The sequence below is a fragment of the Accipiter gentilis genome, chromosome 1 (genome assembly GCF_929443795.1).
Source record: "Accipiter gentilis chromosome 1, bAccGen1.1, whole genome shotgun sequence".
In the NCBI taxonomy this organism is placed as follows: Eukaryota; Metazoa; Chordata; class Aves; order Accipitriformes; family Accipitridae; genus Astur; species Astur gentilis.
This window is the reverse complement of record NC_064880.1, coordinates 29,040,905-29,064,674: the sequence shown is the minus strand read 5'-3', so window position 1 is coordinate 29,064,674 and position 23,770 is coordinate 29,040,905. Positions and strand designations below refer to the sequence as shown.

Below are 23,770 nucleotides of genomic sequence, written 5' to 3'. Positions count from 1 at the left end.
TGTTAAAATATTGTAAAAATTTAACATTAATTTAACTAACTAACCAAATGAATATTTTGCAATGATGGGGTTACACTGTGCTGGCTCCCCAATACCATACATGTTCTCGGCACTGACTCGGAACACATATTCTTTATGAGGAATTAAATTGGTAGCTCTGAATTTTGTATCCTTAATAGTTGATGACAACTTGTGCCATATTTCACTGTCTGTAGCTCTTTTCTCAAGGACATAGTTGGTGATTTTAGAACCCCCATCATCTCGTGGAGGATTCCACGTCAGAAGGCAGGATTCATTTGTGATTTCTGATACATCAAATGCAGCTGGTGGACCAGGTTTATCTGTAGAGGACAAATGGGAATGTTAATCTTCTGCTTGCATACCTCAGTACATTACTAATGATTTTTATTAACAACATAAAACACATGCATACCAAGAACATTAACTTCAACAACAGCAGTAGCACGTCCACTGGAATTTACAGCTTCTATAATATAGGTTCCACTGTCACTCCTCTTGCTGTCTGTAATAGTGACTGTAGAATGATTAGGTTTGGTTTCAATGGTGATTCTGTCATCAGGTCTCAAAATTTTGTCAGCCTTGGTCCAAGTAATCTGGGGCTCAGGCTTTCCAGTTACTTTAGCTGGCAGCTCAATTTTAGTTCCAGCTTTCACAGTAAGTCCAGCAAGAAGCTTCACATCTAAGAAAATTTCTGGAGCCTCTGATTTAGGAAAGAATAAAAACATTGTTATAGAAATAGTATTTCAAAGACTGTAAAAATAAAGCAGGTATTGTAATTCAGTGATTGAAGGAATTACCTTTTGCATCAATGGCCTGAATATCATCTGTTGGCTTACTTGGCTTGCTAGCTCCTATTCTGTTCAAAGCCTTAACCCGATATGCATACCACTCTCCTTCCTTGAGTTTTGTTACTTCCATTCTGTTTGTTATAAAAAAAAATCCAGATATTTAAAGTGGTGATGATGGCACAATTAGTTGAAGGCATATACCTTCTGATGTTAATTTACTTACTTTGTTTCAACAACAGGCTCCCCACATATCTCCCACTTGTCTGTGCCACGTTGGGATTTTTCTACCAGATAGCCCTTAATGCGGGCACCACCATCATATTTGGGAGGCTCCCATGTTAGGAAGATTCCTTTTGATGTTGGATTTCTCCATTTAACATTCTCTGGTGGATCGGGCACCGCTATTAAAAATTAAAAATGTATGGTGTCTTAGAAACCAGTCTAAGGAAGATATTTTTTTACATCTTCTTTTAAAGAAAGTCAGCAAGATTTCAGAAAGAGAAAATCAGCAACAATGTGAAACAGTTGACTCACTTGCTGGTGTTGACATATTTACAGGTTCATCAATATATGCAGGTTCTCCTGGGCCGCATTTATTGCATGCAGAAACTCTAAATAAATATTCTTTTCCTTGGATGAGGTCAGGTACAGTGAACTCTTGGTCAACAACATGATCCATAACCTAAAGAGAAGGAAGGCTCCAATGTGATTCTAAAATTTATTTCCAAAGAGCAATTACCAAAATAAGACACAAAATTCAGTAGCACATGTGGAAACGAAATACCAAATAGAAATTGAGAAAGAATGAACTTACTTTGTTCCATGTTTTCCGGCTTACTTCACGTTTTTCAATTATATACCCGGTAACTGGACTTCCACCATCATCTTCTGGAGGTTCCCATGACAACTGTACTGTGTTCTTGATTATGTCTAAAACTTTAAGTTCTCTTGGTGCACTTGGACGAGCTAGAAATCACAGAAATTGTATTAATTATTTTGTAATTCAGAGTTTGACAGATGATCTCTATGTAATCTATCTGCCAGAAGACTTTCTCTTCTTAGTCATTCTTCCTTAAACAGCAAAGTTAGATATTGAAAACCAGAAAAGAGGTTTTTTAGAGGATGGATTTCTAGTTTTTAGTTATATTTTAATATACTTAGTTTACTGAAAGTTGTGTGATTTCACATTATTAACCTAATCAGATTTTAGCAAGACAAATATGGAATATTATTGCTAGAATATATACATATCCGCTTACCAATGACATTAACATCAATTTCTCCTGAAACAGATGACACAGGGTTTTCTAATGTTAAGGAATAAATCCCCTTGTCTGGACGTTCACTTGGAGTAATTACAAGTTCTGCAAAGGAGGCAGTGGTCTTCATTGTTACACGATTGCCCTCTTCTAAGACTTGGTCACCAAAAGACCATGTGGCGGTTGGCACAGGGTAGCCAGTGATAGGAACACGGATCTTGATTGGCTCTGGAACAATAACTTCCAGCCCGTCTTTAAATGCACTTAGGTCCATTGTAGGTCCAACTGGAAAAAGTGGAAAACGGATTTGATGAAATATTTTCGGATGTTCTGAACATGGCTAATAATAGCTGTGTTTAGAGGCTGATTCTGACTGTATCTCAGCCTGCAGCTAAGCCTAGGCCTAGCTGTGGCTTATCACTCCGTACCTCTCCTGGCTAAAAGTTTTTTAGAAATATGTGAGATGATAAGGCAGCTTAGAATTATCAAGGAGGAGATCTAGTTTACCCTTTAATATAAAACCTTTGTATTGTTTCAGTTTGTTTTTTTTTTGTCTTCTCTGCCTTTCTCTCTTTCTGTTACCTTCCACCTACCACAAAGCTAGGTCAGGAGACAAAAGATCATGCCTTGCTCTTCAGGCAACCTAATAGGTCTCTGCCTAATAGTACAGCTAATTATCTGCAGAATGTGTAATGGAGGAGAAATAGCTCAGAATCTCAAAGGTCTAAGGCTCTTTATACTGGTGACATCACAGTTACCAGGTGAAAAACATACATATTACCCACAAGATGCACTTTAGTTGTGTGTCTTATCTGATGAATTATTTTTAATAAATAGCATATGGCTTACCAAAAGTATCATCTGCAGTTAAGGGCCCAATAGCCTCTGCTGGGTCAGACACACCAGCTGCATTTTCTGCTGAGACTCTATAGTAATAACTGGATCCTGGTTTCAAGCCAGTTACCTAAAAAGCACAAATAATAATTTAGTAACTCATATTAAAGATGATCTACACATTTTGAGTACTTTGCTGTTGAACAGAACATCTTACCTTAAAAGTAAGAGCAGGTACTAGCTTTGGGTTACAGCGAATCCACTTGTCTGTTCCTTCTTCTTGCCTTTCAACAATATAACCTAAGACTGGACTTCCTCCATCTTTGAGAGGAGGTTCCCATGTGAGCTGCACTGATGACTTAGTTTGTTCAGAATGATCAAGGTTAACGGGAGGACTTGGTCTCTCTGAAAATAATTTGGGAGAAATACATTTTCACAACTGATAAAGGAGTATGGTTCTGCATATCAGCTGTCTATACCTTAAAGTACTCTCTTTAAAGCCTTTGCATAGCTTTTTCTAGATCAGTTTTTTAAATTGAGGTTGGATCCTAATTTCAGAACAAAAATATTTGGAGTTCTTACTGAACCAAATGGTAGCAAGATACTATTGATATATCTGAAGGACAAAAGTAGGGAAAATCTAAGTGTACATGGTATTTGCAGCACATGTTTCTGAATTGAACTTTCCTGCACACATAATATATAAACAGCCAAAATGTCCCTGCCTCCTAATGTAATCACAATCAGTGCTTGCATACTTACTGATTGGGTCCATAATTTTTACTGCACGTGTAGCAGGACTTGGTTTGCCAACTCCAACCATGTTTTGAGCTCTTACTCGGAAGAAATATTCTTCATTTTCCACAACATCAGTAAGGACAGCTGACAGTTCATCAGCTCCAGTGGTCATAGTTGGCTCCCATTTGATGGAAGCTCTGTTACGCAGTTCGATAACGTAGCCAGTAATTGGAGATCCTCCATCATACTCAGGTGGTTCCCAGGTAAGTGTAGCTCCAAACCTGTTCACATCAGTAACTTCTACATTTTGAGGAGGACCAGGAACATCTGCATTTTATTTTAGGGAGAAAAAGGAAAAACAAGGTATGTGGTTTTCACCTATTGTTAGAGTTTGTACTGCTTTTCTTACACTGCCATCAAACACTGAGTTTTTCATAACTTCTGCTCACCAAATTTGCTCTTAGCTTCCACAGGTGTCTCTGTTTCCACTGGCTCACCAGTGCCCACTCTGTTCCGTGCACTAACACGGAAGAGGTACTCAACTCCTCCTTTTTGCAGTCCAGTAACAGTGTATTCACAATTTTCAGCACGGTCAGTGACCATAATCCAGGTCTTACGCTTGATATCACGTCTTTCAATGACGTAGCCTATTATTTTACTTCCACCATCACTTTCTGGTTCTTGCCAGGCAAGGCCAACTTCACCATCATAAGTTTCAGTGACTTCCAAGTTTCTAACTGGACCCGGAACATCTAACAAAGATAGGACAATATTTTAGGGCATTGCATCTCCCCTGCCCCCACCCGCCCCCCGCCCCCGGCTTAAATAAATGCAAGCAAGGTTTTAATAACGGGAGTACTTACCAATGACCTCTACATTGATGAATGCTTCTGCCTGGCCATGTTTGTTTCGAAGAATAACCTTGTACCTTCCCTTATCTGATTTCTTTGCTTCATAAATTTTGAAGGTAGTGCAGTCAGCTGTTGTATCAACAGTTGTTGTGGGAAGACTTTCCTCCCCTTTCAACCATTCAGCTTCTGCTCTTGGATAGGCATCATATGGAACAGTCATAGTTAAAGGCTTCCCAACATCAACCACAAGGTTTTGATCACCAGTCTTGATTCTAGGTGCAGCTAAGGAAGATCAATGTCACAAGTAAGTACTTACATATATAAAAAAAAATAAATTGATATATTTCTGTAGCCAGCAAAGAAGTTAACACAGAAAAGTAAAAGGAGCTGTTGTGTGAATTCTAACCAAATCCTTCATATACTCATTGGATTGCTCTGGAGAAAGAAACTAAGGCTGGCTGGTATGTACTGTGTCCTCCTATAAAATCAGGGAAGAGGAAGTTGCTTTTTGAGCATTGATTTAATTAATTAATGTATTTTATTGGTGTGATCCTGTAAAAGAGACAAATCAGGAATTAAATGTCTGAATGACTGAAATAAGTAGGCCAAATAATTTTCATGTTTTAGATCTGCAGCGAGCTAATGAAAAGGTTCTGTCTCCTTTAAGCTCAATTCATGCTCTTTGGTATAGACGCTGAAAAGTGACCTGTTTTCCTCAACAACTGGATCAGCGTGGTGTAATAAAACATGTTTGTTGCCTGAATTATAATTCATACAGATTAACAGAGTTGCACTTGTCTCAGCCTGATTGAGTATTCATTTTAATTCCACTCTTTGAAAGAACAAAAATCAATTTAGTTAAATAGTTAATTCACTAATCTAAGATTTTATGAAAGAAACACAAAGCAAGCAACTTACCAGCTAATTCAAGCTTAGCTCTAGCTTCCTTATCTTTGGCAATAAATCTGTACTCCCCTTGGTCACGAGGCTTTATCTCACACACCTGCAGCCTGTGGACCTTTCCTTCACTCATCATCTGATGTTTGTCACCTTGGACGATAATCATGTTGTTTCTCAACCACTTGACCTCCACACCATCTTTGTTCAACTCGGCCATGAAGATGACATCTGCACCAGGAGCTTCATAAATATCTTGTGGTGGTCGGATGATCTCAACAGGGATTTCTGAAATAAATGTCAATTCATTTGGTGTTATTTGTGTATTGTTTCTATTATTACCAGATAATGAAGAAATAATCTCTATTCATTTTTACACATACCTTCAACAAAAAGTCTTGCCCTAGATTTCCTGTCATCCACTCCACAGGAATATTCACACTCATCATCTAGTCTACAGTCTTTTATGATTAATCTGTGCAGATTTCCATCCTTTTCAAACTGGTATCTTTATGGGGGAGAAAAGTAAGCAGTATTTTAGTTTCCAGACAAAGCAACAAAGTAAAGCAATCATGTTTAGCATATTAACAAGCATAATGAAATGTACATACTTTTTGCCTTCTTTGATTTCTCTTCCATTTCTGTACCATCGTACGCTGGCTTTCTCTTTGGAAAGCTGGCATGTAAAGACAGCATCATCAAATTCAGTGACAGTCTGATCCCGGAGATGTTCAATGAAGTCTGCTGGTGCTTCTGTGATGAGAAGCTCTGCAACAGATTTGTCTTGTCCAGCAGTAACAGTGTATTCACCTTCATCTATAAACCCACAGTCTTTAATGATGAGTGAATGTTTGTATTTATCAATTTTGTACAAAATGCGCTTGTTGAACGTTATCTCTTCACCATTCTTTGTCCATTTGAGGGTTGCATTAAGGCGATTGACTTTGCACCAGAATGTGACAGTTTTCTTTTCCATGGTCTCAATGTCTTCAAGGGGCTCAACAATTCTGAGTTCCTCCTCTGTTAAGACAAAAAACCCAAAGAAGTAATTAATTTACATCCTCATGATCCTGATGTGAAATTGAATGTAAGATGATGAAATAATTTTAATACAGTGCAAGTTTTTTACCTAATACTGTTAAGGCAGCAGAGCTTTTGGCGTGTTCACCTCTCTGGTTTGACAGTGAGATAGTATAGGCAGCCTGATCTTTCAACTGTGCATCTCTGACTCTGAGGGTGTAAACTAAATCCTTCTGGACAATAATGTATTTTGCACTATCAAATATCGCTTCATCGTTTTTGTACCACTTCTCTTTGGCACCTTCTTTATTGACTTCACAGTTGAAGATAATTTCTTGACCCTCATTAACCTCTTGGTCCTTGAGGGGAGTTATAATCCTGAGTTTTTCTGAAGTTGAGAAAATAGAAGAAATAAGACATCATGTAGTATAAGGAATGCAACAAAATATGCACCTGCACATTGATAAAACAAAACTTACCAATCACTGTTAACCGTGCTGTAGCTTTAGCTTCACCAACCATGACAGTATACTTTCCTGCATCTCTTAGAATAGAGTCTTTAACCACAAGTGTTCTCTTTTTGCCATCTGAAATGATGTCGTACTTATCACCAGGCTCCAGGACTGTGTCACCCCTCAGCCACTGTACTGTAATTGCCTCTTTAGATACTGAACAGACAAATTCAGCTTTGTCTCCTTCAAGCACCTCAAGATTTTGTGGTCTAGTAAGAAATTCTGCTGCAAGTTCTGAAAGAAAACATTTTTGTAGATATATATGATTTTCTTTTAATTTTTGCTTATGAAGAGAATAAACCAAGTTGTGTATTCTTACAGGTTTTAAATTTTTTTTAATTTATTCATTTCCCAGAAAACAAGGCCATCAAAGTAACTCTCTTACCATGTACAGTAAGTTTTCCTGTTGTACTAGAGCTTGGGAGCTTGCAAGTGTATTTGCCAGCATCTTCAGGATGAGCATTACGTATGAGCAGAATTCTCTTTCGGCCATCAGAAATGTGTTCAAATCTACCACCGTCAGGCACCTCCTCATCTCCTTTAAACCAAGTAACTTCGGCACTAGGCTTTGAAACTTCACAGATTAATTTTACAGTGTCATTTTCATTTACTTCAAGATCAGGAAGATTTTTTGTGAAAACAGCTTCTTCCTCTGCAACAAGAATTTCAAAATAGGATTAAAGTCTTTCATCAAAAAAACATCTTTTCTTGTTCATAGATTAGATTCTAAACCACTGTGTTTTACCTATCACTGTAAGTAGGCCTGAAGTTCGAGCTGTTTTTGCTTCACAGGCATATTCAGCTTCATCATCGAAGACACATTTACTGACAACAAGAATGTGTTCTGCACCTTTGGAAATTATGTCATACTTTTTGCCTTTTCTAATTTCAATGCCATCCTTAAACCACTTCACCTGTTTTAGAACAAATAAACACGGTTATTAATATTAACATACTCATCATGCATTTCCATTGTCTGTTCTTTTGTAACAATATAATAAAGTTGTCAACTGAAAAAAAAACCTCTAGCTGAAGAAGTTACTCAGATTAAAAGGTATTATTGACCTTGACGCCTGGACGAGAGATTTCACATTCAAACCGAGCAGATTCTTTCTCTTTAACTTCAAGGTCAGTTAGGGGTTTCAGGAACTCAACACGAATAGCTGTAAAAGAAAAGAAAATTTTTAGTAGAGGAAAGTCTCCAGTAAAGAAGAATAAATTGCTGACATTGATATTATTGCCATAGAGACTAGTACAGAGCATTTAAAGCACTTACACATTTTGTAGAAAATTGTAAATTACTCACGTTCTACGTTAAGAAAACATGATGTCTTAAAATCCTTAGCATCACAGGTATATGTTTTTGCATCATCCAGTGTGCAGCCATGGATAATGAGTTTTCTGACCCTGCCATCAGAAATGATATCATACTTCTTTGTTTTGTGAATTTCTTCTCCATTTTTGAACCATTTAACTTTTGCATTTGCCCTGGAAACTTCACATTCCAGTATTGCAGTGGCCTCCTCTTCAACAGTCTGGTCCTCAAGTGGTTTAGTAAATTCAACTGGGGGTTCTAGGAGAAACAGATAGATTTTTGATAGAAAAGATCTATATTATAGGCAGCCCTTTCCCAATACAGAACTGTCCCATACTGTTTATTAATTTTCCTTGACTGAATAACCAAAAAGGCTCTTAGACATCTCTGCCGAAGGCTTTTTTTAATTTTTTATTTTTAATGCCCAGACATGTTCAGTTAATTCAGCGAATTTCTTTATTTTCAGCCTACTGTAAGATTACACTGAATGGTATCCTAGTCCATGGGTTTTTTACTCACAAATCATCACAAAGCCTTGCAACTCAGTTTCTTTAACTGAACTACAGCCATGTGATCTCAGTGGCTCTGAAGTTATACTCTGAACTTAAGGAAGGATTTTTTTATATTTCCTTGAATTACTAAATTAGTTAAAGTGTGTGCACTTTTTTGACTTCTTAGCCATACACAGCTTGCAAGCAGTGCGAGTGGGTATACAGTCAATGTCATGTCCCTGACTGATGCTGTAGTTGTGGTCTCATAGGTTTCTGGATACATCAAAGAGCAGAAAAAAGCCATTGGGAGCCATAAGGGCCAGTATTTGCAGGTCATTTTGAAGACAATTGAATGTTCAAGTCTGCAATGAAGCCCTGGAAATCCTAATGAACTGATCAATCTCCCATGTCTTACACATTTCCAGTATTTCCCCTTTTCCTCAGCTCTTCTGTGAAGCATAAAGATTTTAAGTAAGTGGCTTTTTTAATCAGCAAAGTTATCTACCAGTCCAATATTGTATGTATGATCCTACTAATTTGATATATGGGGTATACGAACATCCTATTCCAGGGTGAATTATGAATGTACCATTAACACTGACTATGGTATAATTAAAATGACTGACTTACCTTTCACAAAAAGATTTGCTTGAGTTCTGAAATCTTTTGCTGTCAACGACACCTCTCCTGCATCTGTTAACTTGACATCTCTAAGAACAAGTGTGTGAACTCTCCCTTCAGCACGTGTCACAACCTTATGAAGTACACAAAAAAAAACCCCTTTGTAAGTGTCTACAACAAATATTTAAGAAATATTTAATGAAATAGCATTGCTATTTATTGTTATCTATCTGTGGAGTTTGGTTGTTTACTTTTCTATGAAATATTGGTAATTTTCTTTTGCATATACTAGATATAGCTCAAGACACAAATGCTTTGAGGATTTTGAGAATCATTTCTGTTTTGTCCTTTCACTTGCAAGAAACTGTAATTATAAGTTTCCCTTGTTTTAAGGTATCTGTGTCCTTGTATTAGAAAACTTGAGTCTACTATCAAAGTTCAAAAGAAGGATGACTTGAGGACATGTTTATTTTGAACAGGTACTAATAAATACCAAAATAAGTAAATTTATGGGAAAATGTTGGTATTACTCCTGGCTACATCTAAAGTAAAAACTTTCAGGAAGATATAAAAAGGTTTGGCACCCACCTCATACACTCTTTTGTAGATGCCAATTTGACTTTCTACTAACAAATTTTGGTAAAAATTTCTGCCTAGGTAACCCATTTCCATGTTGATATATTGCTGAAACTACTTTGCAATCATGAGCTTGCATTGGGCCACTCCTACACAAACATCCCTTTTCTCTAGGAGTGGACCTGGGGGATTCAAGGATACATCCTGCATTGCAGTCATTAAGAGGGCTGCTACTCGTTCATGCCGTAAATTTTAACATAGCTCTTGAAGAATTCTATTTATTTATTTTCAGAGAAGTAAGTGATCAGGTAGTAGACGCTGGTTTAGAAAAATAAAAGGGAAAAGTGAGCTTCTGCTAAGGAAGAAGCATAAAAGATTAAGTTACTTTTGAGAAGACAGTCCATTTTGCTTCAGAAAGAAGGAAGAAACTAAGAGGCTGTCCTTCCTCCCAAATGGTCATTGTGTCCCTGAAAACTAGCTCTAGTGAATGCTCATCCAAAAGAGATTAGGATGAAGCCAAATATAGATTTGTTCAAGATAAGCAGTAAAGATAAACAAAGAAGTCACTTCAATAAAGGTTACATGCGTACAGCTGAATGCCAGCCACATACGTAAAATTATGGTTTGAATTAAAAACAGTTGAAATGAAACACTTCTACAATTAGATTGATTCTTGAAGACAGTAGTAAAAGTGTTTCAAGAGGCTATTTTAAATGGACAGAAAGGGATTCATCAAGTAAATATATGGTTTGCTCTGAATTTCTTCTTGATAAAATTTCAACTGAAGTCAACTGACAATTTTGACTTTATAGGTAAACTGAATGAAAATCCGGATATTTTTTTTCATGTACTTAAAATGATAGCTGAGACAGATAATAACAAAATAACATTCCATCATACAGACTATTCAACATATAGTATTTTCTTGCCAGGCAGTAATAACTATCAAGGCACTGCACTGATCAATAGCTTCCCACATTTTTATTCCTACACTCAGAAGTGATTACCTTGATTTATTTATTATGCCTCATCTGCTGAGTTTCAATTTTCTTTATGTGTCCTTATATACTGTAATAGGGTCACCTATCACGATGACCACTTTTTCTTTTCCTATTTCTATATTCTTTTTTTTTTAATGAAATATTTTTTATTTAAGCAAATTTGGTGAAGCTCAGAAAGATCTAGTAAAACCTGAAAACAGTATGTTAAAATTATATTTAAAAGAAAAAAAAATATCTGTACCAAAGTATTATTAGCAGCATTATTACAGGTTCTGAAACCTTCCTCTGAAAGTTTGAAAGTTGGTTTTGTCTGAGGTTTCCAATTTGTATTTTCATTTGCATTATCTCCCTTAGGCCTAGTATGTGAAAAAGAAGTCTTAAAACCAGAGATACCTATTTATATTTTATGTTTCTTAATGTATTTCTTTAAGTTTCTTTATGTATTTACCCTAACATTAACTTTAAATATTAAACTGACTGCATTCCAGGCTGCTCAGATCTCAAGAGTTAAGAGCCAGCACTTGATGAAGGGTTAAAAATAGCTGGTGAGAAGTGCTTGACAAGCAAATCTGCCCAGAAAGTTATCTGGAGAGCCAGAACAAATGCCTGAAATGGAATTTGAATCCTCTTAATCCCCTTATATGCAGAATTGGACTGCAACTCAGCAATCAGGAGAAAAAAAGCATTTCCTGATAGCGCCTTTCAAAACCCTCTCACTGTAACTACAATTAACCTGAACAAAAATCATTCAGTACTCCTGTGGCTGAGTCTCCAACAGAATCAGGCACAAAATCACTGTTGTAGTGACTGATATTTTGGAACCTTAGATTCCCTTGAATACATGTAGTATTCCAGGACAATGGAATTTCTGGGGAAAAAAAATGCTATATCTGGTTTAGTGACGATTTACCATTTAGCACAACAGAACTACTCTATTGATGTGCCTTAGTACTTCTACTGGCAGAGAGGAAATGAGAAATAAAGAGGGGAAAAGAGTTGAAAGAGAGGAAGGAGGAGGAAACATGAGGTAAAATAAAGTTTAGTTTCTTTACCTTATCACTGGGCTCCAGTTTCTTTCCTTGCAGGAACCACTCTACTGGGATTCCCTCATAAGAGAGTTCACAGTCGAAGGTTGCTGATTCCCCAGCTGTCACTGTTACATCCTTGAGGGGTCTCAGCAAACCAATTACTCGAGCTTGGTAAGGATAAGACATGATTTTCTGATTAGTTACTTCTACTCAAGAGAAAGCTACTGCCCTTATGTACTAATCTCCATGGTGGCTTCCCTCAAGAAAGACAGACATCGCAGTGCTGCTCTTTAAATTCTCTAAATAGAAGAGGCCACCCTGGGTTTTTAGGGGGAGGGCTGGTCACCTAAAATTTTCTATTTGCAGAGCTTGTTTCTTTAAATTGAACAAGGTCAGCAGGAAAGTTGCCGTGCATCTGTCTTCCTGCCAAGCCTTGCATACCTCTTGCTAGATAAGGCATGTGTTTTCCAAAATAGTGAGGACTAGGATTGGAGTGGGAAACAAGTGGTCTTCAACCATGTGGTCTGTCCCTGTCCATCAAACTCTTAACCCTATCCCCAGATATCACTGTGATCCCATCCTCTCAGGTTAACATGATACTTTAATGCAGTAAAGCCTTTGCTTGTAATACTTAGATTTCATAACAACATATGATGCCAGACCATGAAGTAGCCTTCAAGGCCATCTCCTTATTTTTACTTCTCCTATATGAATGAACTGTATACAAGGTTAAAAAACATATAGGACATTCCTTAACTAAAAAAATTAAGATGACTTGAGTAATTAATCCTTGAGTTGCTGTTCTGTAAAGAATTGCTGTGGGTTCAGTACAGTATAGAGATTTGTCCACCCATTCCAAAGAGGCAATGAGTACCTTGTTTTCACTTAATTAATTAATTTCAGTTCAAAAGACGCTTACGTTTCACTCGAAGGTGAGCACCAGATTTGGCATTTGCTGCTTGGAAATCTACTCCACCAGCTTGATCTAAGCGTACATTGTACAGCGTAAGGAAGTGCTTTTTGCCTTCCTCCTTGATTTCACATTCCTGCAAGAAGAGAAATGAAACAATTTTTTCAGTATCTATTTCGTGCTTCTCACCACAAGAGCCCCTACTTCTCCTCATATTATGCCTCTGTTATCTCCTCCTCCATTCACAATACTTAGGTCCACTGCCACCTGCAATATACCTTATAAACTTTCATTCATAGGCCTTTCCTTTCAAAGACTCTTCCTAATAGAGTCTGCTGCTTCTTAGAAAGAAAGGGCAAGAGGCAACACCTTCGTGTTGGTGAATACTATGGGCTGATTGACTAGCCAATATATCTATATGTAGACCAGTCAAAGGCCTAAGGGAACTAGAAATTACTAAGCTTGTGCTGTGACCTTTCTTTGAGAAGGGTCTTTTTCTTTTATGCAGACACTGATTATCGTGGAACTTCAGATCTTTGTGTATTATTCACATAGGTACTGTTACATCAAAGAGTTGCCAAATTATTGCCAGTCGTGACTGTATTGTTTCTTAATTTCCAGATCCTTCCAGTAAGGAATTAAGAATATTTGATTAAATTATAGCATTTTAAAAAAATTTTAGGCGTCATAATAATGGAAAAGTGTTTTAAAATGTGATCTACATCTATTTAAACCAAACATAACTCAAAACCTAAAGGTAAATGTAGACAACCTAAAGTTTGTAGTTTTAAATGCCATTATGTTTAAGTAAATTCCATGAGGTCTATGCACTTTGGATACATGATTGTTAGGGAGTAGCAATACAGAATGTACTTATTTATGTAAATTAATTTATTATTTAGCTATTTTATATAATATTTTGGATTAAGTTTGTACTACATTTTAAAAGTTATTAATGAAAAAATATTATTTTTATTATAGTGACCCTTATTTAAATCAGAAAGAGATTTCATTTAGTTTCTGCAGCCACCTTCTTCTCCTTCCTGCAAATTGTTGAGACACACATAAGAAACATCCTGAAATATTTGCTTACAGCTGATTCAGTCAGGGGTTCTCCTTTTAGCTTCCAATTGCCATGGACACCTTCCTCAGAAATTTCAATATCAAAACGGGCAGTCTCTGTCTCAATCACCTCCACACTGTATAGCGGACGTATAATCTCAATATCCCGGTCTGGAGGGGGGGGGGGGGGGGGGGGAAGAAAAAAAAAGAGTGATTGATTCCCTCAGTCTTTAGCAGATCCAAAAGACCTCTACTGCAGAGCAGTCCAGTAAAGTAACCATACCTTCAATATTGAGTTTAGCAGATGTTTGATCAGTACCACAGTCACAAGTGTACTGTCCAATGTCTTTCTTCAAAGCTTTCTTGAGGATAAGGATTCTCTTTTTACCATCAGCCTTAATAACAACATTCTTTGATGGAGTAATTGGTTTGCCATCCTTCATCCATTTCACTGGGGCATCTGCTTTGCTGATTTCACATTGTAAGATTACTTCATCTTTCTCTACAGCAGTGTAATCCTGCAGTTTCCCAGTGAAGTAAGGGTCTCCCTCTGCAAGCAAAAGTTAAGATATGTTTCAGTCTGAAGTTTTAGTCTTTCAAAAAGGACAATTAGCTGTTACCATAAACTAATTTTCTTGTTTATGCCCGGCGAGAAGGATTAAATATAGTCCTTAGAAATATTGTACAGCTGTTTTGCAAAAAGAGAAAACAACAAATATCTGAGAAGCAGTTCAGTATACTACTAATATTGCTGACAGCATTGTTTTGGTGCTCTAGGAGTTTCAGAGCACCGTTTAAGTATCTAGTAGTTAATTTTGCAACAGTTGCAAGAAATTTTAAAGTTATTTTAATTATCCTTTGTGAATGGGGAAGTGGAGACCCAAAGAAGACAAACAAATTGTAAAATTGTCAAAAATCACAATTTAGATTTAGGCCAAACCAAAAAAACCCCACCAAACCAAACCGAACCAAACGAAAACCAACCCCAAGTCTTTCTGATCACCATTTTTCATTAGTAAGACTCTTCTGTCATTATACATCATGTAAATTCTTTTGGGTATTCTTACCAAGAACAGTGAGTTTAGCTTCTGAGGATTTGTCCATAGCTTCTACTCTAATCTGAGAAGTATCATCAATAGTAAGATCTTTGATTGTGAGTGTATGGAATTTGCCATCATCTGCCATTGAAACCACTTTGCTGGTATGTAATCGCTGGTCATTCTTGAACCAGACAACAGGGATATTTTCATGGGAGAGTTCCACAGTGAACACTGCAGTTTCTCGCTCCTTTTTTGTTACATCCTTGAGAGGAGTAATGAATTTCAGGCGGATACCTATAACAGTATAACATTTCATTAACAATAATGTTATTAATAAAAACTATTCAAGGACTATGGTGCAAATCTTTCCAAGAAAGGCAAAGTCAGACAAACCTTCAATAATTAGCTTGGCACTTGTTCTCTTATCCTCAGCTTCAAACATGTATTTAGCTTCATCTTCAAATGCAACAGATTTAATAATCAGAGCATGCTTTGTTCCATCTGAAATAATTTCAAATCTTTCATCGGGAGTGATCTCTTGTGTTCCTTTCAACCAGCGGAAAGTCTTGGGTTCTCTGGACACCTCACATTCAAACTTGCCTTCATCCTTCTCAAAGACCTTCACATCACTTAGCGGAGTGATAAAGATGAGAGGCAATTCTGAAATAAAAGAAGAGCACTTTCAGTTCAGTGATAGGTTCATATAGACTATTCTGCTGCTAGATTTGTTCTAATGCCCTAAGATACGCATGGAAATGTTGGCAAAATGCAGACTGTACCTTTCACTTTCAGATTAGCAGCACTTTTAGCATTAGCAGCTTGGAAAGACACTTCTCCAGTCATATCAAGTTTGCAGTTATGAAGGACAAGAGTATGCTTCTTCCCATCCTGAATGATTTCACAGTCCTGGTGATGAAGAAACACCCGCCCCCCCAAATATGAATATTGTAAGAAACCTCTCCAAAAACTTTATGATTAAATATGTTTTTTCTAGTGTAAATTATGGTTCAAAAATAAAGCAGCAGCCTTACAGGTGAAGGTGTTAGGGTTTCTCCCTTTAGCTTCCATATAGGATGGACATCAGGCTCAGAAATTTCAATTTCAAAACGTGCTGTTTCACCAACAAATACTTCCACTCCATACAGTGGGTGCTCCACTTTAATTAAGCGAGCTAAAATAAAAAAAAAACCCAAAGTTCACATCTGTTTTCTCACTCATTTTATACCATAGAAATGTAATACTGGAAAGGATCTCAACTCCCTCCCTATCCCTTCTTCAGGGCATTCAAATGCTATCACTGATAAATGTTTTTTAACCTCTTTTTAAAAAGCTGCAAGTTTGGGCAGTCTACAACCTCCTTCTATAATATGTCTGAAAGTTTAGTTATTTTTAGTATGAATATTTTTCCTCATAATTAACCCAGATATCTGTTACAGTGAATTAAACTAACTGCTTTTTTTTCCTGACTGTAAATGGACATAGAGAATAATTGATCATCCCTGTCTTTACAACAACCATTTATGTATCTTAAGATATATTGTCTCTTGTAAATACTCTTAATAATTGTAAATCTAGATATTTCAGCTATTCATCATAACAGCATGTTTTCTAAAGGTACAATTTTTGGTTCTGTACTCTCGAGAGCATCTGTCTGTCTACGCTGTTTTACAAAGGTTTCAGTACTTTCCCTTAGCCAAGGGATGATAACTTACGCTCAACGCTGACATTAGCACTTGTCTTGTCAGTTCCACAGTCACACTCATAAACACCCTTATCACTCTCTGCAGCTTTCTTGATCTTCAGGATACGGCGCAAGCCATCTGTTTTTATGGAAATTCTGTTGGAAGCTACTAGTTCTTCGCCGTCTTTGTACCATTTTACTGGCACATCTTTGCTGAGTTCACACTCCAGAATAATATCATCTTTCTCCACAGCACTGTAGTCTTGTAATTTCACAGTGAAATATGGATCGGCCTCTACAGAAGGCATAGTGGATATGAAACGGTAAATTAGTAATATAAATTTACTAGAACACCAATATTTTGTCACTTTCTACTTATAAAAATTGTTTATACATATTATATAGCATATTTTAAATTATTTATGTAATTACCTAAGACTCTGAGGTTTGCTTGTGTGTTCATGTCCTTGACTACAGCTTTTATTTCGGAGATATCATCAAGTGTTACTTCTCTCATTTCTAGCTTATGAACTTTGCCTTCTGAAGTAATAAAAACTGTTCTGCTTGTGTGGAGTCTCTTGTCATTTTTGTACCATTTTACTAGCATGCCTTCATGAGAAAGCTCAAACTGAAAGTGAGCTGTTTCCCCTTCTTTCACTGTTTGATCCTGTAGAGGTGAGATGAACTTCAGCCTCACACCTGTAAAGTAGACACATAAATACCATCAGAAAAAGGCTAATGTGGTTCTAAAAGATACATTCTTTATCCATTTTTTATTGTTTTGTTCATAAGAAGATACTTGCCTTCCACAAACAGCCTTGCCGTGCTCTTCTTGCCATCAACTTCAGCAGTGTATTCTCCCTCATCATCAAACTGAGAATCATTGATTACAAGAATATGCTTCTTTCCATCTGCAATGATGTCAAATTTTTCTCCAATCTTGAGTATATCAGTGCCCTTAGACCATATAACATTGGCCTCTCTGGTAAGGACACATTCAAACCTTGCTTGGCGCCTCTCAGGGACAGTAACATCTTTTAGCGGCACAGCAAAGTCCAGTTCAATTTCTGGAAGCAAAACAGAACACAGCATTTGTAATGTGCTCCATGTGAACTCTGTTTAAGTTGAAATCATACTGCATGGTGCATCATACCTTTCACTGTCAGGATAGCTGTAGTTACTGCATTAAGTGCCTGGTAAAGGACTTCACCAGCTTGCTCTAACTTGACTTTGTGCAAGGTCAGGAAGCGTTTTCCTCCTTCAGCTTTGATTTCACAAGTCTGGAGAGATGACAGACTTTGGTAAATACAATGCCAATGCCTTACTGCTAGGTATTTTTAATAAAGGGATTCTAGAAACATTTTATACACAGTAAGGAGTCAGCTGAAAAGATTGGAATTGCTTTTCAAGGAAAGTTAACACTTCTAATCAACAATAAAAAATGCAGTACCTTTCTTCAGAACCTTCTGCAGTTCAGAAGGTCCACACTTCTTTTAAATGTCAGCATTATTCCTAGCAATATGTGTAGGATATTTTTATTATTGTCTGAATAATGTTCTGTAATCCTTGGACAAAATGAAGCCCTTCAAAACTTAGCTTTTATAGCATATAATTCTTAGAGAACCAGTGTTTTTTAATCACCATAATGCTTACCCTTTCTACGTTCTGGACTGTGTAACAATGACAGACCTGCAAAGATCTTACCATAAAGACTCAAGGCAACCTGTTCACAGTGTTTAATTTAAATAAATTGTTTTGTAAAATTCAAGGATGCTTACAGGTGAGGGTCTCAGGATTTCTCCTTTCAACTTCCATTCACCAGGAATATCATCCTCAGATATTTCTGTATCAAAGTTTGCTGTTTCTTTCTCATAAACTGTAACATCCTCTAATGGTTTCAGCAGTTCAACTTCACGTTCTAGAATGCACAAATGAACACATCTATAATTAGGTCAAGTTTTGGTAGAGCTTTATAATAATTCAGGTTACCTTTTTTGTTTGTTTGTTTAGAGGTTTTTGAACATTAGCCTATGAACTGATTAAATATAATAAAATAAGCTTCCTTACCGCCAAGGGTCAGTTTAGCTGGGTATCTGCGACCTTCAACTTCCACTGAATATTCCCCAACATCAGCAGGGCCAGCATTCTTGATTTTTAGGAAAATTTTATTTCCTTCTTTCAAGATTTCTGTCTTGTCAGTTGGTTCAGCGGGGATTTCCTCATCTCCTTTAAACCATTTAAAGTTTGGTGTATCCTTGACAATGTCACAGGTGAAAGTAGCTGTTCCTTTTGGTTTCACATGCTGGTCTCTTATGGGTTTTACTAACCAGTCTCTTATCACTTCTGCATGACAAAAAATTACATAAAAATACAGCTTAGCAGACTTTTGCTACAAATAGGTGGGTCAGAAATAGAAGAAATAGAACTAACAGCTTTTGTATTACAACAGGATTTTAGTAGCTGTAAAAATCTTATCTGTCCATTTATATTGTAATACTATGAGAAAAAACTTTTCTAATTTTAAAACAGCCCAAATATCCAACAGAGAAAGGACAACGTGATTTTGATTGCTTACCTACTACCTTAACACAAGAGGAGCATGAGAGCTCAGTGTCTTCCACGGTAACAGTGTAAGTGCCAGCATCAGCATCATCTGAATCAGTGATTGTGAGGGAATGTGACAAACCAATAATGCCCAGAGCAAATTTCCCAGGCTTGTCTTTGATGATCTTCCCATCCTTCCTCCAGACCACATTTCTTTCTTTGTTAAGCTCACATGTCAAGTACAGTGGCTGGCTTTTAACCACAGTGACTTCTTCTTCAAGAGTTTTCACAAACCTCACCGGGAGTTCTGTGGGAAAAGCAACATTTTGATTTGTCTCATTTGTACACAGAAGGTGTGAGGCAGAAATGCTATACATATTAAATCAATATGTGTAGTGATTGATGGAAACAAAAGGATGCATCTACCAACCACTGTAAATTCACAAAGTACCAGTACTTCTAGCTTGAGGAGCAGCTAGCCTTTAAATTTATAAACTCAAAACAGGGAATACCTTCAACAATAAGTTTGGCTGTAGAGGTCTTCTCTTTGTTCCCCAGTCGTAATACACAAGTATATTCACCAGCATCTGACAGCTGGACATCAATAATATGCAGCTTCCTGTCTTTACCATCAGCAATAAACTTGTGTTTGGGGCTCTCTCGGATGTTACTTCCATCCTTCATCCAGCTGGTAATTGCAGTGGATGGTGAAATAAGGACTTCAAAGATTGCAGAAGACCCAACAGATTCAGCTTCTGTTAGCACTATATCTTTCATCTCCTTGACAAACTTCAGTGGTACAGCCTTGAGTTGGTAAGTGAATGGAGGCTCTTCAGGAGGTTTTTCACCACCACTGCCTGGCCTGAGTTTCCTTCTTTCTGCATCTGCTGGTGAAGGTGTCTTCTTGGCTGTAATTCAGATTCAGAAATGAGTAAACTAATCCTGATTTATTGCTTTTGCTTGTAGGTATTGACTTGTAGTATCCTACCTTTGACTGGACTGATACCCTTTGGAGTTTCTTCTTTTGGTGGCTTGGCCTCTGAAGTAGAACAGCAATATTATTAGGAATGTAGTTGAATAAAAATACATACTAAAATTAAGACAAATGTTTCTTTTACAAATCAGCTTTTTTCTTCCTTTAGTTATATACACATAGAAGGGGAGGAAAATATCTGTATGTATTTATACAACTTATACTGTCTATATCTCAATGGTAAGTTCAATATCTTGAAGCATGGGAAAGATATATTCAGCAGCGGGGACTGAAAGACACCTTAGGAGCTCCTAGTTCCTCAATTTATTGTCCTGCTGGTTATTTTGTACAATTCTGCCATTCCCTGACACTTTACTCACAATTAGGCCCTTGTTAATACCCACCTGTCAACCAAAATAGCTCAAGTACCTATTACAAATTAAGTGGGTTTTTTTTTAGAAAAAGCACACACTTTTACTAGTGAAGACAACAAAAATATAAGTTGTATAAATTAAATACATGTTTCAGGACAACATGATACTCTCACAAGTGAGCGATGTTCTGTTAGTTGCCTGACTTGTGATGAATCATCTCAGACTTCTGAAAGTATTTCCCATGCTATGTTGCTTCTCATCATTTTGTGAAAGGAAATATAAAAGATACTTTTAATGGGAGAATGATATGAATGAAATGCAGGACAGATTTTATTGCAATGGATGTAAGAATGAATACTAGAAAAAATGTGTGAGTTTTTATGAGAAGATAATGGCATACAACGTGATTTATGCAGTCTTATAAAAGTGTAAAGACTAAGACAATGAACGCTGATCACAGAGATGTATGCACAGACAGGTAAAACAAACACGTCAAGAATGGCTGAATGCCAATACAGCCAGCTGACAGACTAGATGGAGTTGTGAACGGTGTTAAAGAACAAAAACATCACAATGGCAAATGGTATTCTCCTGAAGCAAATAGTACAAGCACTTCGTGGAAGAATTTGGCAGCGTTCTTCCTCACCTCGCTTTGCATGAGACTTTGCAGGAACATCCAGAACTTCATGTGATTCTCCAGGTGCATCCAAATTCCTGTTCTCACTTGAAGGTCTACTGGCCTGCTCAGTCACGTGAGCAGGTTCTGATTTTTGGTATTCTTTCTCTCTTTCTGCTTTCTTGGGAGTTATTATCTTACCTATGCTTGAGGAGTAAGTAACTTCTCCATTTGCAGGGATTCCTTTTGCTGATGGTATTTTGTCTGAAAGCTTTCCCTTCTCTTTTTTCATGGTAACAGATGTGCTTTTTCCAATGCTATGTTTAGATGATGTTTTTTCATCTGATGTACTTTCTGTCACTGGAAGTTCTTTTCCTGAAAGCGTCACTTCTTCCACAGTCAAAGAATATTTCTTTTCTTCAGTTTTATCTTTGCTGCTTTTGAGAGCTGGACTTTCTTTACATTCATCCTGAATGGTACAAACTTCTTGAAACTGTTTTTTATCTTGACTCCCTGGTGGCTGAATGGGAACTTTCTTTACTGATTCAGATCTGTCAACTATTTCATCTTTTACTGCCTTTTCATGTTCTCCTATGGAAACTTCACCTTCCATTCCTTCTTCTGTAATCACTGTACCAAATTCTTCTTTTTCCTCAGGCAGCTTTTCAGGGGCATTTGACTGTCTAATTTTGCCTTTTTTTAAGTGGGTGCTGAAGGTAGTTTTCTCTTCCTTCTCTGATATAAACTTTTTGCCTGTTTTTTTATTACGTAGGAGTGCTTTCCCAGTCAACAATTGTCCTGAGCCCTCCTCATAATGAACTTCTTCATCTGCAGAATATTCTTCTATTGCTTTCCTTTCCACTACTACTGGTTTAAGAACAGATGGTTTAAAGATTATGTAAGCTTTTTCTCTGGGAACCTCCTCATCTTCAGTGGGGTGTTCTAGGTCAGCATCTTTTCTCAATGCTGCTTCAGTCTCCTCAGACAGGTCTAAGGAATGTAGTTCTGCTGATTTAAAGTCCAGACTCTCATCTTTCTCATCATCTTGAACAATTTCCATTTTCCTTTCTTCTTTATTAAGAATCTTATCTATAGGAATTTCAGCTACTGTGGTACCAGATTTCTTAATACATTTAATTTTATTTTGTATGCCATGCTCCTTCATGGATTCTCCAAGAGGAACTTCAGATTTCTCTAGAGTAAAAACTCCTTTCTCTTCTTCAGTTCTAAGCAAAGGAGTTTCAGCTATTCCTGCCTCTGTGATATCCTTTACAAATGAAGTTTTATCCTTAATGGAAAATTCTTCATGTTGCAAACTGATTTTTGAATTTCTCCCTTTTCCTAGAAGTCTTTTCTGGTCCCTGGGCTCATATGGCTCTCTGGGTATATGTTTAGGTACATAAGTTGACTCAATTTCCTCTTCTTTTTTATGCACAGGAATCTTTCCTTCATGAAGAACACTAAACTTGTCAGAGACTTTCTTTACAGCACCTTCCCCATGAACAAGCGATTTAATTTCATCCCCCTTTTCTTCTCCAGAATCTTTTCCTGCATGTTCAGATACTATAGAAATCCATTTCAATTCCTCATCAGGTAGTGGTAGTTCATCCTTTGCATAAGTAATGTGATCTATTGCAACTTCTATTTTCTCACCTGTAAGGGTAGTCTTTCTTGAAACTATAGGTGCCTTTTCTGGCTCCTCTTCTTCAGGAGCCAGGATAAAGTATTTAAGAGCCACTTTCTCCTGCTCCTCTCCCTCTGGCTTCAGTATTCCATCAGCTGTTTCCAGTGAGATTTTAAACTCAAGTGGTTCTGCTGTCTGAATGTCCAGAACTGTCTCCTTAGGACTTACTCTCTCTTTTACATGTAAGTGTTTCTCAACCAAAATCTTCTTTAACACAATTGACTCAGGCTTTTCATCTTCCACTGGGGGCATTTTATCTCTATGCTTTAGAACAGATGGTGCATCAGGCTTTTCTGCAGCTACAAAGGTTTCACAGGTAATTTAGAGAGTTAAAATCCATAAGAATAAGCATCGGGAACAATATATTTTAAGACAAACTTTCCAGCTATACCTGAAATAAAATGAACACAGAACACTTTTTCTCCACACAACAGAAAACTTACAACACAATTACAAAACAAAAGAAAGATAAGAATGGCACACACAAAGAGTACAGAAGACCTAAGCAAAATACTGTTATGGTACAGAGCATTGTCCCATTAGTTTGCCAATTTAAATCCAACCCAGGTTAAAAGCAGCAGAAAATGACAGCTTACTAAGGCCTACCTGGCCACCTATATAAAATGGGTTAGTTATGCCACTGCATAACACCACTGAATCAAGGGCCAAGAGACATTCATGATTAGGCTTCTCAAGTGCCCAGGATCTGAGCTCTACTGTAACATGAGGCCCTTTGAATGATGGGCAAGCAGCATGTACATGTACATCAGCTCTACCAGTGGACCTCAGGCTCAGAGTGCTTCAGAGGAATTGGACTCTCCACAGCTTCTTTTTCACAGCGGGGTATGATCTGGGGTCCTAAGCATATCAAATGAAAATAGCAATACTCTAGTTCTTCAACACCACTGACACTTTTCCTCAGGACTTCAATAAC

The 23,770-nt window shown here is 37.2% G+C and overlaps 1 protein-coding gene across 1 annotated transcript in view; it reads right to left on the bottom strand.

Annotated features, from left to right (window-relative positions):
• Positions 1-23,770, bottom strand: part of TTN (titin) — a 239,280-nt gene that overhangs the window by 81,378 nt on the left and 134,132 nt on the right. Inside the window, exons 174-212 of the mRNA XM_049802399.1 lie at positions 20,164-20,228; positions 19,702-20,092; positions 19,221-19,496; positions 18,713-18,988; positions 18,424-18,563; positions 17,799-17,925; positions 17,449-17,712; positions 17,078-17,344; positions 16,677-16,940; positions 15,996-16,135; positions 15,744-15,870; positions 15,358-15,624; positions 14,992-15,258; positions 14,208-14,474; positions 13,956-14,095; positions 12,872-12,998; positions 11,977-12,119; positions 9,357-9,480; positions 8,227-8,493; positions 7,986-8,083; positions 7,666-7,834; positions 7,306-7,572; positions 6,888-7,154; positions 6,518-6,796; positions 6,000-6,408; positions 5,772-5,896; positions 5,410-5,676; positions 4,504-4,773; positions 4,090-4,392; positions 3,665-3,967; positions 3,120-3,307; positions 2,918-3,032; positions 2,069-2,353; positions 1,624-1,775; positions 1,344-1,491; positions 1,033-1,210; positions 819-940; positions 434-721; positions 45-341 (exon numbers count right to left, since the gene is read on the bottom strand). Of these exons, the coding sequence (XP_049658356.1) occupies positions 45-341; positions 434-721; positions 819-940; positions 1,033-1,210; positions 1,344-1,491; positions 1,624-1,775; positions 2,069-2,353; positions 2,918-3,032; positions 3,120-3,307; positions 3,665-3,967; positions 4,090-4,392; positions 4,504-4,773; positions 5,410-5,676; positions 5,772-5,896; positions 6,000-6,408; positions 6,518-6,796; positions 6,888-7,154; positions 7,306-7,572; positions 7,666-7,834; positions 7,986-8,083; positions 8,227-8,493; positions 9,357-9,480; positions 11,977-12,119; positions 12,872-12,998; positions 13,956-14,095; positions 14,208-14,474; positions 14,992-15,258; positions 15,358-15,624; positions 15,744-15,870; positions 15,996-16,135; positions 16,677-16,940; positions 17,078-17,344; positions 17,449-17,712; positions 17,799-17,925; positions 18,424-18,563; positions 18,713-18,988; positions 19,221-19,496; positions 19,702-20,092; positions 20,164-20,228 (8,469 nt within the window). The remainder of the gene's footprint in view (positions 1-44; positions 342-433; positions 722-818; positions 941-1,032; positions 1,211-1,343; positions 1,492-1,623; positions 1,776-2,068; positions 2,354-2,917; positions 3,033-3,119; positions 3,308-3,664; positions 3,968-4,089; positions 4,393-4,503; positions 4,774-5,409; positions 5,677-5,771; positions 5,897-5,999; positions 6,409-6,517; positions 6,797-6,887; positions 7,155-7,305; positions 7,573-7,665; positions 7,835-7,985; positions 8,084-8,226; positions 8,494-9,356; positions 9,481-11,976; positions 12,120-12,871; positions 12,999-13,955; positions 14,096-14,207; positions 14,475-14,991; positions 15,259-15,357; positions 15,625-15,743; positions 15,871-15,995; positions 16,136-16,676; positions 16,941-17,077; positions 17,345-17,448; positions 17,713-17,798; positions 17,926-18,423; positions 18,564-18,712; positions 18,989-19,220; positions 19,497-19,701; positions 20,093-20,163; positions 20,229-23,770) is intronic.